At 32.2% G+C, this 18377-nt stretch overlaps 1 protein-coding gene across 1 annotated transcript; it reads right to left on the bottom strand.

Annotated features, from left to right (window-relative positions):
• Nucleotides 1-11445: 11445 nt before the first annotated feature.
• On the bottom strand, nucleotides 11446-16259 carry LOC129980691 (uncharacterized). The gene is made up of 3 exons (XM_056091072.1): nucleotides 16254-16259; nucleotides 14718-14789; nucleotides 11446-12225 (listed from the first exon to the last, which is right to left on the bottom strand). Exons 1-3 carry the CDS (start codon nucleotides 16257-16259, stop codon nucleotides 11446-11448), a joined length of 858 nt encoding a protein of 285 aa, XP_055947047.1.
• Between the last annotated feature and the right edge of the window lie 2118 nt (nucleotides 16260-18377).

Here is an 18377-nt window from a genome sequence, read left to right as displayed (position 1 = left end):
TTTTTAATCATTACTTTACAGTTACGTGGAGGTAAACCGGAAGTGATTCGAAAGTCTGTAATTGTTTTACAGTATAATATTTCAGTTAAGTACTTATTATGGAAGGTTATAGCAGTTGCAGTAAGAAATTAAGAAAGGCTTTATAAATTTTTCAGTTCTTAAGTAAAGAGACTAATCGATGTACTAAATGAGAGCTTAATGACTTTGAATCTGGAAATAAAGGGATAAAATTACCTAGAAATTACAAGCGATTAGTGTTAAATCGTTAAAATGCTTTACACTTATCAGCGGAGAAATATGAGCATTATACGATTCTACTTGCTTAGAAGAGCAAATTTTAATTATTTTTTTAATTCTATCTAATGCCTGTTGACAAAATAATCGGATGTGATACATCAAAAATAAGTGAGCGAAATTCTTTTCTTCTCTATCTATAATTTTTCTGCATCTTTGTTTCTGTAAATGAATGTTAATATATGAAAAAGTTTATCAACCTATTTATATGCATTACAGATTGACTTTTTACTCTCATTTAGAGTAAAAAGAAAATTGTCCGTTTTATTTGGCAAACGAACGGGTAACGAAGAAATTCAGCTTTCATTCGTTAGATGGAAATTCCACTTCTATAATTATTGATATATATATATATATATATATATATATATATATATATATATATATATATAAATATCTGTTACTGAGACATTTTCAGTGTATATATTAGGAAAAAGCTAATAATTTGTAAACAGAAATATGCTAATTACAATAATAGTACTTATATGCTAAAATATTACAAAACTGAAGCATTTCTTGAAAAATAATTCAATTTCTTGTTCTTCAACAGATTATTGTGATGCTTCTCATGTGAAAGAAAATTGTGAATTATTCAATTAAAAGTAAAGTAGGAGAAATTATGTACCATTATTGATCATTTTGAACTTATAATTGTCCCGCATCATGTACGGGATGTTATTTGAAAGAATATTACAATTTTGAACATAAATATGTTTAATATTAGAAAAAAAAATTCAATTTTATGCCAAACTAGATTTTTACTATTTGCTAAAATAATATTATCATCGAAAACAATGCTGCTGTTTCAATGGATTTGTTGCATTTAGGTCCTATTTTAGCTGCTTAAATTAAGTTTTAATATGGAACCACATATTAAATTCTTGATAAATATGGAGACTAAGGATGCAGCTTCAAATACTAACCACAACTTGATTAGTCCAAAACGACTAACTAAAGCATACGGACTAAATCTGAATAACCGGACAGGCACAGCAGCAGTCATTACCAGTCAATATACAATCATTTCAGTGGGAAATATGTCCCTTTTTCGTAGGAGGCAATCAACACCCACCATTTCTATACTAATAGGGTGGTGAGAGTCAAATAATACAGGGGAATCTTCTTATCCTCAAATTCGAAGTGCCCCCCTCCCTTCAAATTCGAAGTGGTGGGAGGGTTTCAAATCATAATTTAATAAAACACGTTATCCAAATACAGGCTTTATGCCGTATTTTTTTTTCTTCCTTAGATTAGCAATGAATACCAAATTTAAATTTAAATGAAGAGACGGATATGTACCGCTTAAACACGTATTTTCTGAATAAAAAGCACATTTCTACTTCACGGCAGCAAAATACATGCCACTTCAGCTATACTCAAGACTATTTATAAAGTAAGCTCTCAGATTTACTGAAACCCTAAAGAGATTTTTATATATTAAATCAACGTTCTGCAGAGAGCAGCTACACATCATTTTAATTGAAATTAGAAATTCAGTTATGTGCAACTTTTGAATAAAATATATATTGTATTTGAAGGAAAACAGAAATGGATATATATACCTTGAATATTTATTGAATTGCACACAAACATTTATTATCTAAAGTTGCACAGAATAAATAAAATAAGAGTTTTCTTTTTCGAATTCATTTTCAATAAGAATTATAAAAGGCAGAAAGAAGCAAAATTGCAGAATCGTATATGATATTCTAATTTATAATTACACATTTAAAATGGTGCTATAATATTAAGTTAAGATCGTAGATTGATATTCACTTGTCGAAAGAAATTAAGATTTGGATTATGACCCTTGGAGATGACCCTTTTCTTCTATAGACAAATGATATCAAAGATGGAGCCAACTAATTAGATAGCTCGTCCAAATCACGGGGGTAAATCAAGGCAAGGAGTGTGTAAACTATTTAACATCCAAGCACTTTTCAAGTTGCACTCTCTTTAACTTCCAGACTTTCTGAGCGTATCGCTGGGAGACATGGACTCTTTCATGCTGAGGAGAGCTCAGGGGCAGTTACTCTCCGTGGGCAGCAGTAAAAAATCTGACATAGTTTTACTTTGAGCAATTGCCTTGCTTTTTTCCGACAACGAGTTGCCTTTACTACCGGCCTAAGTATTTCATTCTAGTGCATTGATATTTTTTAGTGTGAAGCAAATTTTATATTAGATTTCCAAACCATTTAAATCATTAAAATAAAAAATTGGGCTTAATATCACTTTAAAAACATCTAATTTTCAAAAAACTTTTCATTCAAAATTCATTTTTTTTGAAAAATTAAATGCGTAATATATTAGTATGCATTTTTTTACATAATATACGATATACACAGTGTATACATCAATGCTGTTATATTTTTTGCATAGTATAGATGTCAATGCAATTCAGTAATAGACAAAATATTGTTTTCAATCTTCATATAATACTGAAATAAACACATCCTTTGAATTAAAAAAAAATAAATGAAAAGAGCACCTTGAATGTCATTTCGAAAATACGTTCTTTTAACCCTCAGCATTTTTTTTTATCATTTTCAGTATTACATTTTTTTAATATAAACTGTTATGCTCATTGAATTTTTGAATATAAAATATTTTGAATTTTTCGATCGTAATGCAAAGAGATTGTTTAGACTTTTAATTGAATTTTTAAGGAAGTTTTCCATTTTGTTTTCAAAGACCTAAGCATTATTGTTTTTATTTAAATAAAAAAAAAAAAAAACAGATAAATATGCATCCCAAAAATATATTTATTTTGAAACTGATTTTTACATATCTTAAAATTTGTCAAACCTAGAGACTGCATTATATCAATCGTTATATATCGCATCTATCAAAGCAATTCGATAAATGAGATAACATGTTTTTAAGACTTCATTTAATACCTATATACAAAAAAATTGTTCAATAAAGTCCAGTTAAAAGAATTACTCAGCGAAATATGTTTCGCATATACATTTCTTCAGTTTTCAACCTTAACATTGTACTTTAGTTTATCAGAAATGTTACTTTAATATAAACCATGCTAAATTTTTCAAGCCGAATTTCTAATTTCAAAATGTTATTTGAAGTTTTCTATAGTATTGTTAAGACAAGATCTTATTACAATGAAATAAAATGTTAAATGAATGTTCCATATTAAGTTTTCACAAATTTATCGCATGAATGAATCGTGCATAAATTTAGTAAATCATTCTTCTATCATAGAAATAAAAGATGGGACAAATACCTACACAAAAAAATCCTTATATTTCAATTCATTTTTATTAAACTTAAAATGTTATTAAAAAGCATTTGTCAATCAGATAATATGCATTACATTGCTGCTTAATTTCTTTTGTATTTCAGTATAATTCAGAAAATAGACGAAGTGATTTTAAAACTTCATTTTACAATGAAATGAAATTAAATTTGAGAAAATGTTTTAAATGACCTGCTTAGACACGTTTTCACTAACTATCATCTTCGCTTGACAGATCACTGTCGCTTTCATCAGTAGCTGGTAAAATCGTTTTCATTTCTTCGTCAGTGAATTTAAGTTTACTTATAATGAAGAAATAATAAGCGTTTAAAAAATGATCCTGATAAAACAAAAGCCGATTCACAATACGTAAAATAATGAGTAGAAATTCACAACTGAAGAGAACTTCTCAGAATATCATTCATACAAGAAACTCAACATTTATACAACTCATATCACTCTATGAAGGAGGGACAAAATTTTGGTCCTTTTAATGCTATTTAAAAGCCGTAGTCTGTACTCGGCATCAAAAATTCCGACTGTCCTTTGGTGATAGAATAAGATGCTGGGAATATAAAGCTTCTTTCCTCCCTAGTAATAAATATCTCGACCCATTTTGCGAGAAAATTGCAATGTTAATAGGCCGCAGTATCAGTGCAATAGTCTGTCTTTATATCATTACAACAGCTTTAATATTGAGGACAGCCTCTCATGCTTATCCGAAAATCAATACGTCAGTATCCTTATATTCATCGTAAACAAAGAACTTTAGTGGATATTTTTTATAAATAGCCATGAAATCTTTAATTTTGAGATAACATATTGAAGTAGAAATTAAAATCCTTTCAAGACGCAAAGTATGTGCAAATAACCCATTGAGCGAATCCCTCACCAATTCTACCGCCTAAGACACAGGAATCTTTGAAAAAGCCGCGATCGTCAGCTATAACACGGACCTCCTGAAGTGCGTAACACAATAGCCGCTCTTAATGCCCGCCTTCCCTGTAACGGAGGCAGGCGCCCGAAACTGACCCAATTGGACGTTAAAGGAAAATTCCCAGAACTTCCCAAAACGGCGGGCTGGAAGCGAGAGGGTTGACAATGCAGCCGTCTCTCTATGCTGCATTGTCAAGGAAAGTTGAAGTAATAGCGCACCGTACGAGTAGATACTGGGCGTGCTGCAAACATGCCCGTTTTTCAGTACGATTATCTACAACCCATTGATTCCATATTCGCATGATAATACTAGAATCAAATCGGTGTGACTGTCGTTGTCAGGAGCATTAATCCATAATGTCGATAGCCAACGATCCTGCTTCTACTGAATTTCAATTATTACTATTCAATGTATAAAACCATATTCTGGACAAATTCCTTTCTTACAAAAAAGCTTTCCAAAGGAGAAATCTCCTTCTCAATTTTTATTTTATACAGTACTTCATATGTCGTTTATCCCTTGCGTCATCTAAATGCGCTGAAATTCTAATCATTTGCATACCCCAACCTCTTTTTTCCTTTTATAGGATTTTGACGTTAGTCAGATCATTCCTTCCTGGTGTTGCAATCTCAATGGTCAGCAGTGTACATAACAGGCAGTTTGCAGTATCTAAAGAAGCTATATCGGAGTATTTCAGCAAGAATTAGTTGGGATTCGGAGCCAAACAATATCATGTTGTACCTTCATTGATTCCTATGCTACTGGGTCATCATATTTTTGATGCTCCTTAAGCGAAAATCCAGCTTATAGCATATAAAGTAATAACCGATAATTGCTGATTGAATGAATGATAGGGCACCTTTGTTTCACCTTATCCTAATTTTCTACGTAAGATGACATATTTATTTTTAAATTTGTCGAGAATTGAATTTTTTAAAATAATATTTATATTTATTGAGTATGCTTTTTTCGGGTTCGAATTTGGATAAATATTTTTGAATCTTTTTCAAAAAGTGAGCAACTTTCAGAAAATATCTCGTACTCCACTTCGTACGCGCTAGCTGAGCAGCCACCTCGCACGAATTTTTGGAAGAAGAGAAGGATTTGTAAGAAATTTCTAGATCCCTATAAACTGATAAATACTCAAAGAATGTATCGGTTTAAGTTTTATTGTTACTTGCGTTCTAACTATGATTCCGTTTGACGAATTTTATGATGTTCTTTTATAATTCTGTTAAACTTTGTACATTGTGTAAATTATTAATATTTCTTTTGAGACTGAATCTAAATGGAATATTTTAGCTGTCTGCAACTCTTTGGTGCCATATTCATACTGAAATAACTAATAATGGGTAAGTTACTTAGTTGTTTCGAATTCGCATTAGTATAAAAATAAACTATAATTATTTTTATGTATCGAAGATTTAAAAAAATTGTTCTGCTGAAATATTCAATCTTTTTTTAGAAAAAGTTTAGCATTTTAATTATTTTAAACAACTTTTCAGGAAATCGAGTATGTAGCTGAATTTATGCAACTATTGAATAAACCATTACTATATATAAATAAAGCTATCATTTTCTAGATGAATGAATAAACAAATTTACAATGTCAAAGCTCGATTATTAGTTTTATGTAAATGGCTTGTTGTAAAACATAACGGTATCACATAACTCATTTTTCGTCAAATTTATTGGGAAATTCAATTGAAGAAACCGCGATATTTTATTGCGACAAAAGCAGTCTAGAATTTTATTCTTGTAAGCCACACTTCATTCATAGGAAAACCCCGCCAAAAATGAATTTCCATGATATATTTTACAAATATGGCTACGTAAATTAAACATTATGTATATATAAACAAACATTTAGAAATTTCTTTTTACAGAATAGGGCACATTTCAAAAAGCTCAAAACTTCGTCGTTTGACTAAGATCCTGTTAGTTTTAATGATAGATTCAATTTTTCTGTTAATTCGTGTTTACTTATAAAAGAGCCTCTATAGTCTTGCAGATATTCGGTATTTTGACTTCTAATTCATTTGAATGAATGTACGCATAATTGTAGCCCAATTTAAATGTTAAATAGGGGCATTGTAAAATCCTCCAGAACTCGGTTAGTTCTCACTTGTCTCTTGAACTACGAAAACATTTTTTTTGGGCTGAATAAAAAAATGTGCTTGTTTTTCGTACAACAAAACAAGTTTTTGTATTAGGGATTTGATACATCCCAAAATTCAAATTTGCTTGTAAATTTCTGCATCTCTACTAATAATAAAGATCAATGTGTGTTGGCATTCCACAAAACGGACCATTTGACCTAATGCTACCAAATTTGGCACATATATAATTTTAAGAGTGGTAATGTAGCTTCTCGGATAACTTTTTAAATGTTAATGACAATTTTTATTATAAAAGATGAATTTCGTGGGTTTTGTGATATTTCTTTAAATACTGATACAAAAAAAAATCTATTGCTAATTTAAGGAGATCTTTCTAAATTTTAGTAATTTTTAATTATTGTATTAATATTTAACAATAGATTATATAGTTCAGAAATTTAAGCCTATTCGTTATTTCATTAAAAAGTTAATCGAATGCCTCAAAAGGTTATTGAAAACGAAAGATTAATTTTTGCATCGTAATAGAAGAAACAAGTTATAGTATAGTCAAAATTAGAAGGACCATTAGCGAAGTGGCAACTGGACTAAATGCACAATGAAGAAAAAGATTAAAAAATTTAAAATATGGCAAATATAAATCTCGTAATAGCATGGTATTTTCAGCTTGAATAGTCGATCCAGCCCTATGCCGTTAGTCCACGCATTCTACTCGAAGTACTTTAGTCATTTGATTTGCAGAATACCAGTTTAAATCTATTAGAAGTGAAAGTTATGCTTTGGAATTAATGAATAAAATTGCACCATTTTAAGTTAGATTTACATTGGCTAAAGCATGCGATTTAAATATGTAACAGATTTTTGAGTTTTATTACAGTGTATAAGCATTGTTACTATTTAAAACTTGAATTAAATTCACAGATAAAATTATTGCTTAGTAGTTAAATTTCTGTAAAGATATATTTTCATCGTTTCTGGAGTTTTCAAGGAAAATTTTCTATTACGAGGAATGAATTTTGGTAGGAATTAAATTTTTAAAAATCAAATTTTGTAAGTGAATCCCTCTTGAATACCATTTCTCGAAAATCGCTATTTGCCAAAATTAGCAGTTTTGGGTTCAAATCTGTCTAAAGAGCGTTATATTCCGTGCGAAATGCCCTTCGCAATTCATGGTAATTTCATCTTGAAAGTACAATTTTTTTAATAGTGTCTAAGTTAACGTATGAATTTCAACAGTGCAAGCTTCTAATAATCCGAAATAATGAATTGAGTGTCAAGGGTCACTAAGAACAGGTGCTTCATGATTTTGACGCCGTGGGGCCATCAATGACCAGCGCGCCAAGATTTATTGGAATGCATAATTTGAACAAGTGCCAATACTTTTAAATTCTTTATTCACATTGTTACTACAATAGGCTAAACAATGAATGCTGCATAAAATGTAGAAATGTAGGTTTGTTTATACTTAAAATATAGGTTCGTAGCTTTTGCCTCCCTAGTTTTGAATTTTAATGACACACTTTGCAAAATTGTCGCACGGTTATAATTTCTTGTCATATTTTTCTCGGAAATCATTCATGTGGTGAAATGTAAATTTTTAAATTTCATTCTTGCGTACACGATTAAAGCTTTGGGATCACAGACGATTCTTATAAAATAAAATCATTAAAATATGATTACACATGGTTTCTTAGTTGTAGGTTATATTTTAGCTATATATTGTTAGCATAATAAGATTATTGCTCTATCACGAAAAACACTGAAACTTACAAAACTTTCAGTGCTTTATGAAACATTTAAAACGTATTTGTGCGTCAATCTTTCCATTGTAACATTAATGAAAGCTGAATAAAGTACGTTCCTTCAATTTATCTAAAATGATAAAGGCGTAAAGCTGTAATGTTAAGGCAAGCTTGAGTGCTCCTCTATGTAATGAGGAACTTGCATATTTTAATAATATTCTATTACGTATGTAGCGTAGATGGTGAATCATTGTTTGACGCAGTTTATCTAATTCTGTTCCTTTTCCCATAAAAAAAAAATTTCTTTTATATAGTGACTCAAGTTAAGTTTTGTTATTGTCAATTCTATTAACAGTATTTTTTGTTGCGTAGATAGAGGAATTAGAACCTCGCTTAAAGACCATAATTCTCTCAAATCTTATTCGAGATGCGAAGTATTCATTAATCATAAAATTTTCCACAGGAATCAATATAAAGTAGGGCAACGCATCCCATTTCTTAAAATAAAATTCTTAATTTATCATTTATAAACTACGTCAAGGTAATTGCAATTTCTCTTTCAGGTCATTTCACAAGAGACAGTTTCAAATACGATGTGGAAGCGACAACTGCACCTTTATACCCGACTCCTTATGTGATGGACTATATATTTTAAAACTACCGCCTATTGCAAGAGTCATTCTTCCATCTTTTCGACTCAATTCAATACTAGTTCTAAGATGATTTGAAGAAGGAACACCATTACTATAGTGTTGTGCTGGTTTTGGATGGATGGAGATATTTTCTCCTGAATTTCCTGCTGTCGCATCTCATTGGACTAACCAGGTATGTCTACATAATTGTGGTACCCTATCTGCTTGGAGGTTACTTGTGTCGAATATTTGGATATTATCTCTTCCCTATTCCTTCAGAATACTAAAAGTTTAGATTTTAGCGTCTTTGCGGTCATTAGCGTCTTTAGCGAACTTGCGAGGTGTCAAACGTTTTAAAGGCACAGTCTAGAATATAGAGAAATCGAATACCCTCTCAAAAACGAATAAATCTCAAACCCATAATAACCTGGCAATAATTGCATACTCTCAAACTGAAAACGGAAGTTGAATATTTTCTGATACAGTGATCGATAAAAAGTTAAATTTTCCAAAATGAATCTCTCAAGCTAGTTTGGTTTCATTAAATTTTCACGATTGTTCATTTAGAGATCAGCTCGTCCTCTAAATATTAATTTCTTTTTTTGACGAATTTACAGTCAAGTTCCGATGTAGTTTTATTTCGGGGTATTTCGAAGTTATAAGGACTACTTAATTTAACTCGTTGACGATTCTTGAAATTTCTTCCTAATAGTGTTAACTTAATTCAGTCGGTATATTCTAAAGTAAACAAAAATCTGATTTCAGGCTGTTATTCAAACTTCTGTTTATGAATTGATATGGCTAATTTCGTACTGCGAATTAAATCAAATTTTTAAAGTAGGGAAGTTTAAATCAAAATGTCTAACCACTCAATCAAGAAGCGCACCTGTGTTTCGAATAAAAATTAGTTTTGCAGTTAATTCTTGATAGTTTTTATCGAATGCAAGATGAACCAAGATAAGGAATTAACTGTTAGTTCAGGTACTAAAAATAATCACGGTTTAATATTTCTTGCGATATAGATCGAGGGATTTCCTTAATTTTTAAAGAAATTATGTGCTAAATACAATTAGTTCGTAATGATAGAGCGGTAACGGTTAATCGAATGAATCGAGGAAAGAAGGATAGAAAATTATAATTTTTACTATAACTTTCAATGGATGTTAAACATCCTTTTTAAGTCTGAAGTATTCCTCGCTAATTCGTATTTGGAAAGCATATTTCGTACTGAAATTGTCGATAAGTACCCTAAACATTCTCTTGCTCTTTGAAATAACTCTTTGTGTTAAGGTTTTTAATGTCGTAAACAAGTTTCATATAAAATTCTTGTTTTTCTATATTAGTCTGTCATTATTCTTAATATTTTAACGCCCTTCGTGGAATCTACATTAATGGAATAAATCGATTATTTTGTATTTCTGAATTTTAATTGTAACCTTTAAGGAGTGCCATTTAATTAGCATTATCTAGCTTCATTGTTTAGTATTGTCTATTTATTTACTTAAATAGCGAATTCTTGCATAGGCTATTACATAAACTATCGGAACATTTCAATCGTGATGTATTTTAACCACTTCCGGACAGAAACCGAGCCATATTAACTTAATTTTATTAAATGGGATTTAGAAAATTAGTTTTGTGTCCTACTGATATGAGCACAAAGAAATCTGGAATATTGAGATGCAAAATTTGAAAAGGTAAATTAAAGAAATGCCATGGAAGAAATTAGACAAAATCGTACATCCAAGTATCTATTCTTAAATTTGAGAATCAAATCATTCTTGCGTTATGCGATGCAAATCGTGCCTCGGCTAAAACTTTTTCTCCGCAATATAAAATGATCGTAATTAATCCAATTGTTCAGAAACATGATCGAGAATTGTTAGATGTAGGGTTTGGGCAATTTGGCACCCAACTCTGAGGAAATTTAATATTTAAATGCATAAATTAGCCGAGGAAGCGGTATAGAATACTGATTCTATTTGTATTAAATTTATAAAAAAACTTTTAACAAATCGCATGCTCTGTCTCTATTCAACTCGACGTGTTAATCGGAAACAGCATAAAAGCTGCTGGATTCATTACTTTTTAAATTCCGTTTATAATTTAATGCAAAATATTTGATTTTCACTGAGTAATGAGGATACTGACATGCTTTCTAGTATCGGGTTGAGGTGCATTATGCGAATTAGAAAATTCCCTAGTGATGTGCATCACAAAAGCCATCTTATGTACGAGCATGATTCACGTGATGAAATTAACGTACTTTGTTTTGGGAGTGGGTGTGGAATATAATTTGTGCAATGTTTCATTAATCAGTGAGTGGAGTAACAGCTTTGTGGAACTTAAAAATCAATGTTTCGTAAAGTATGCAAGCTACTTCACCATGCGTTATGGACAAGACATGATTGACTTGCTTAACTTGTGGTGATATCCGATTGTACGCAATATTTTATATTGGGAGTTGGTGTCAGACGGGAAATGTGTTTGTAGGTGTGATAATTGTGAACTGTGGATGGATTTGCAGGTGTTGATATTTACGAGAATTATGGATTGGAAATAGAGTGGAGGGCGTGGCGAATGGACGCTTGAGCAGTGGTTTTGTGGGGTTGGAGGCATGGGAAATGCGAGTAAGGTCAGGCTCTGAGGCTGGTGTCGGAGGCGTGGGTAATGTCTGAGTGAGGTGAGGCTTTGAGGCTGGTGTCGGAGACGTGGGTAATGTCTGTGAGCGAGGTGAGGCTTTGAGGCTGGTGTCGGAGGCGTGGGTAATGTCTGTGAGCGAGGTGAGGCTTTGAGGCTGGTGCCGCAGGCGTGGGTAATGCGTGTGTGCGAGGTGTGGCTTTGAGGTTGGTGCCGCAGGCGTGGGTAATGCGTGTGTGCGAGGTGTGGCTTTGAGGTTGGTGCCGCAGGCGTGGGTAATGCGTGTGTGCGAGGTGTGGCTTTGAGGTTGGTGCCGCAGGCGTGGGTAATGCGTGTGTGCGAGGTGTGGCTTTGAGGTTGGTGCCGCAGGCGTGGGTAATGTGTGTGTGCGAGGTGTGGCTTTGAGGTTGGTGCCGCAGGCGTGGGTAATGTGTGTGCGAGGTGTGGCTTTGAGGTTGGTGCCGCAGGCGTGGGTAATGTGTGTGTGCGAGGTGTGGCTTTGAGGTTGGTGCCGCAGGCGTGGGTAATGTGTGCGATGTGGCTTTGAGGTTGGTGTTGGAGGGGTGTGTGTGCGTGTGTGTACGTGTGTACATTGAGGAAATGGAACATGCTGAAGGAAAACGGGGCCGCATTTGTGTTGTAAGAGGATTTCCTCATTCTAACCATTCTCAACTTTTTAACTTTACGTTGACTACCATTATTTGAATAGAAAGTAGGGATATAGGAGGCGATGAGCTTGAAACGTTGCTTTGAAGTAGGAAAAAAGGCGAAGAATGCTTAACAGAATGATTACTGTTCCGAAATAGATTTAACATTAAACCAAGTTTTTCTTGATACTCTTAACAATCATTTTGTATTTGAATCCCATAAATCTGACAGCTATATATTTATATGGCTGAAAAATCGTTTTTGAAGTTTCCACTTTACATAGGAATAAGCTTGAACAGGATTAAATAACAGATAAATCGATTGTTCTGATATCCGTTTTGTGATAATATTTCGAAGAATCTGTCACAATTAGAACTTTGCTTTTACTGACTGTTCAAATGCATTGATTTTAATGAAAAATCGAAATTCTTCATGGTATGCAAGGATCGACAAATTGCACTTGAATAACATAGATTTGAACTGATGAAAAGAATAGATTTGGGTTCATATTGTGGTGAAATTAGATATTTGATTTCCAGAGTCTTTGGTTGGCCGCGTTTTCTTTAGGGCTGAGCTCGATATAAAAAAATCTATTGGCTCATTAAAAATAACTTGGAATGCCTAATATACAAACTTTAGATTTTTCGAATTGCGTTTACTTATTCGTGGAGTGAAATAAAAAAGTTTGCGTATTGGAAATTAAACAATTTATTCCAAAATTTATACATCACGTTTAAAAGCTGCCTTATTTTTTAAATTTCAGATTAAAAAAAATGCTTGCCATCTTGGACAATATTAATTCCGTATAAGTAATCTTAAATTATGAAGCGTTGCATTCTTCTAACTACCCTCCCTCCTCCTCCCCCTTCAATCTTAAAATTAAAATGATCAAACTATAATATGAAGAGCAATATTGTGGATGTCGTTTTCTTTCTATATTTGAAATTATTCCCCTAGTTGAGGTTGCAACATCGCACCTGACACAGAAAAACGCTTTCAATTCGTGCTCGCGTATCAATTAGTGACTAGAGGTGCAATAAAGTATAATTTCTACTAAATAAAATAGGAGTCAGAGTGAAATTATAAATTTAGTTGGTTCCATATCAAAATTCGAAAACAGAAGTTTGATCTCGTATATTGAATGCGGATGAATTCTAATTACCTTTTGAATTGAATGAGAAGTAATGGGCTAGATCAGGGATAGAAAAACGCTTAGAGATGTAATCTAACTAAGCATTGGAGATATTGTCTTTTCAAATGAAGATATGGACATATTGCATTAAACTAAATGGGCATATGCCCATTTAAATGCAGCTATTTTGAACGTATTTGAAAGTAGGAAAATTTCGCATGGGATTTATCTATCCTTTAATGCATAAAAAAAATAACTTTCCTTTTCATAAATCTGTGCCGACTGTTTTTTAAGCTTTAAGGCGAAGAAGGTTCTATCCGAGAGCGATTTTTTTTATTAAAAAGTTAGCACGGGATATCTTTGAAATTCAGTCTTCCAAAATTCAAAATTAAATACTAAACTCCTAGCCACCCATTCGTATATTTTTAAACTTTAGGAAAGTTAAGACGCATTGAAATCTGAACATTTGGCATTTTGATTGAATACGGAAGAATTAATCTCTGGATATTCTACAAAAGTGGCTTTCAAGTGACGGAAGTGCCATAATTACGCGGATTCTACTTGATATAGTCTAATGATATAGGGAAGAGCCATAGTGAATGTTTTCTTGTGCCGTTTCTGAAAATATGCTGAATAAATATTTAATTTGATAAGTTTCAGTGGTTAAAATCTTGGATATCATTAAACTGCCTTACTCATACCATGAAATGTGTGTTGGATTCATCGGATTTTTCACTCACTTAAAAGAAATGCAACCTCACAGAAATTATCAACGAAACCAATCCTGCAGTTATAATAGCAGCTCTCTGTAGACTCTTCATATGATTGTTGGAGCAATGAAACAACGCCTTTCGTCATATGTGGAGTGACAGTCTTCTCAGCTCTTGGCAAAAATTGTGTCAACGTCAGCCATCTGGATGGCCAAGGGACTTTCTCTCGGTTCCGTACAGAAGTAATATCGGTAAGTAATGCTATCTATAACTGTCATATCGAAATGAAGATTGGATGCAATAATTTGCCAATGGTAATGAGAGCTATAAAAATGCACTTTCTTATTTCATTAGTTTTTCATAGGTAGGGCAACTTATCTGTGCCCATGCCGTTTTGTTTGACAAAGGCACGACGTACTGTTTTCTCAGCTTCATGTACATGCTATCCATCTGTACCAATGTGCTGAATGCGAGGAAGTATTCTCTTATGATGACGTCAAAGTACAATAAATTCAAGGACACAGTAAGTTTACAAATTATATTAATAAACTGACAAAGCAACATGGCGTTTGGAAACTAATTGTATTCGATTCGTCTCGAAAGTAAGCTTACTGGAAGCTGCAAAGAGAAGTGAAACATAATTTCCGGGACAGAGGCTCTCAAATCATTTATTCCAACACGCACCTGTAACAGGACGAATGATTAAAGATAATTGTTTTGTTTCTAAATGGACTGTGGGAAACTTGCATTTTAGATCGAATAACTGTATTGCTATTTAAAAAATTGATGTTTTTCGATCTTTTATAAGTTGTAGTTAAACATACTTCGTGGTAAGATACTCAAATTAGTTTTTCTATTTTTCAAGCATCTAAATGTGATATTCCGTAAAATTTGAAATGCAACCGTCCAAAATTAAAATTGAATGTTCCTTAAATGAAATTGCATGTAATTTACCACTAAGCATTTTGTGGATCGTTTTAAAGAGTATTGTAGCGTTAAGCGAATAAACTTTTTCTTATATTAAGTATAATCGACAATTATGCGTAACGGGCAATTAATAAATTTGATGCAGGACTTGTTTTCCTGTACACGCTTATAGCTCTCGGATAAGATTTGAAGTATTTTTTAAACAAATATTTGTATGAATTTTTTAACGAATATATCTTAAATATTACCAAGAGTTTAATTCTTTAAAAGAAAAATTGAACTGATGTGAGCAGTAAGATTTCCTGATTAAAACGAGAAACCTTTAATTTCTGTCAATGAAATTGCAAGCAAATTATCAGATTTTAGAATTTTCGATGTAGATAAGAATAAAAGTAAAATGTATATATTCTTGCATTTTATAGTACTCTTGACAGATTTTATATTTAATCATTAATTTCTTTTCAGAGGTTGAAATGTTTTGAAGCAAGTGATCATGGAGCTTCAACAAGCGCTTATTAGAATTTGGATCCTAATGAATCAGACTTGCAGACCAAAGAATTATTGGATGATTTATAAAGCCTGAAATATTAGACTTAGCTTAATGTATCCACTTTTTACAGTAAAATTACCGGAATTTAAAAATGACCTGCACAGTGGATTGAAAGAGAAATGTTTATAAACCGTGCATATTCCAGGAAAGTGGCGAATCTGAATTACGTTGATTTCTCAGTCTAATGTAGGGAAAAACCATGGCCATTACTTCTTAAGCTGTTTTAAAGAGATGAACAGGAAAAAGAGAATTTCAATTTTTAGAATAGCAAGAACTTTGGAGATAATATACCTGAAAGTATTCTGACGGAATTCTTAGTGTTTACTTACGATGGAACGTTTTATTAATCTGGAAAACTTGAGCATCATCTGCAATTGATATAAGATCAGCGCATTCTGCTAAGAATACATTAGAGGCAATTTAATTGAACAACGGCTTAATGCCATTCCTCATCTGTGCAGTGAATACCATTTCGCCTACAGCCACAAATTCAAAATATGGGAGATGTCTGGATTGGCGGAAAAATGGTACCGAAATGGTATCGGTAAGTTTCACGAATTATAACTGTCAAATCGAATTGAAAATTGTATCCAAACACTCTTGATTATGAAATAATTGGACCTATAAAAATGTTCTTATTTCACTAGGTATTCATGGGTCAGACAACTTACGACCATTATGGATGCATTTTTTCTTGGATAAAAGTGTGCCCTCACCATCAGTAATGCTTTCTCGATTCCATATACAAGCCCTCAATACTCACTAACTTAAGATAAATTGAAGTGGCGAATCTCATGGTAAGTTCTTGAATCATTATAATAAAATTATCAGAATAGCATGATATTCGGAAACTACTTTAATTGGACACTCTAGGCAGTATTCCGAAGACACAAAAAATACTTGAACCGTAGTTTCCTGGAAGCATTGATGTTTTAGCTGCCTCTGAACAAACGAACCTAATTACCGTTCGTGTTATATTAGGAGATCAATTTCTGTAAATAGATGTCGAAGTAATTCATCCTCCAAGAATGGAGTTGGCGTATGTATGCTTTCATCTTGTCAATAGGGATATGTATGGTCAAACCTTTTCAGACATGTGACTGTGAGAGATGAGCAAAGAAGGTTTCTACATAATTTTATGCCAATTCTCCGCTAAAGTTTTGGGGTCAATCCGAACGTATTGCAGTTGCTATTTAAAATTTTCAATTCTTCATTAAGCGAATATAATAATCAGTAAGGAGAACTCATTTGATTTTAAAGTATATAAACGGTAATCTAGGAAATTCATTCGCAATCTCTGCTAATGAAATTGTGCTCATTTCTGAACATCGTATCTTTTTTTTCTCCACTGTGCATGGATGCATTAGTTTTTTTTTTTTTTCGGCGCTTTTAAGCGGTTTTGTGGAACTTTCGAGAGCCTCACAAAATCTACCATATTCCAAAATCTAAACGTTGCTATAATGGGACTATACTCTAATAGGACTATCGGACGCTATTAGAGCATTCATTATTTGCCATTTTTGACTTTCATGGCGAATAAAATCAAGCGTATGTCTCAGAGGGTAAATGCTTAATTTTCAATGCTTAATGCTTATGCTTAAATAAAATGCTTAATTTTCAAATTGTATTTCAATGGTTAGTGACATTTTCATGATGCGAACTGTTGGTGGAAAAAAATTCTAGATTCCACTTCTATTTATAGCAATTAAATATTTTTTCATATTACTGAATTATTGGAGTGGATTTAAAGATCAAAATGTAGTCTGCTATTAAATGCTAGAAAATAAAACTCTCGATAGTTCGACTTAATCTATTAATTTAATATTTTCAGATGTCTACATGTTTTTTACCCAAGTGATCACGACACAAGATCCCATTTGGGGCCTTCAACTTTGCAATCCGGAGCCTTTTCAATGGAACTATGGAGATCCAATTGATGTAGTTGACTTTGTAAGATTCATTTTGGTTTTGCCTAAATTTATATTAGTACCAAAAAATAATACATAAATGGTCTGCACAGTGGAAATGTGGTTATGTATGTAGTTAGCATTACTTGAGGTTATCAATACATCTTTGAAATGTTTTATTCTATTCTAAGAGCAAGATACTGAATATTAATATAATTTTGAATTTTTTTCGACATTTTAAAATTGTCCGGAAACTTTTATTCTTATACAAACTTTAAAATATTGGTCTTCATCAATTCCCTTCAAATGTAATAATTGCTTTTTTTTAATCTTAGAGGAATTAGTATTTTAAAGACTCTACATTGGTGAAATGATTTTTTAATATCGATAACTTAAAATTTGGTAGTGTATTTAATTTTGCTAGTAATCTAAACCAACTTTGCAACAAGATTGAAAGTTTGATTTACTTTTCAGATAAAATTCGCTTTAAAATTTCTGTGGGTTATTAATCTCTTATTAGAGCTCAACAAGTTGATAAGCATAGCTCTCATTGACCCAGCAATATAGGCAAGAATCGCAATTGTTATTTTGAAGGAAAATTTCATTTGCGTTACTTCATTGTGAGTGGAAAATGAATCTTTTCGCCATTCGTTGATTTGTTAAGATTATTTTTAATCACTGATTACCACAACAAAACTTAAAAATAAAATGTAAATATTTTTTGGAAACTGATCTGTTTTCCATTTTATGTACATATTTTTCAAAACTGCAGTTTTTTGGTTTCATCTTGTACTGAATATCAATGGTCGTGAAAACAACTTCAAGATCTTGTTCACTTCTAGAACTGGCTTTGTGATTATAAAATGAGTTATCAAATAATTCACGATG

The sequence above is a fragment of the Argiope bruennichi genome, chromosome 8 (genome assembly GCF_947563725.1).
Source record: "Argiope bruennichi chromosome 8, qqArgBrue1.1, whole genome shotgun sequence".
NCBI classification, from domain to species: Eukaryota; Metazoa; Arthropoda; class Arachnida; order Araneae; family Araneidae; genus Argiope; species Argiope bruennichi.
The sequence above is the reverse complement of the archived record's forward strand: the minus strand, read 5'-3'. Positions and strand labels throughout refer to the sequence as shown.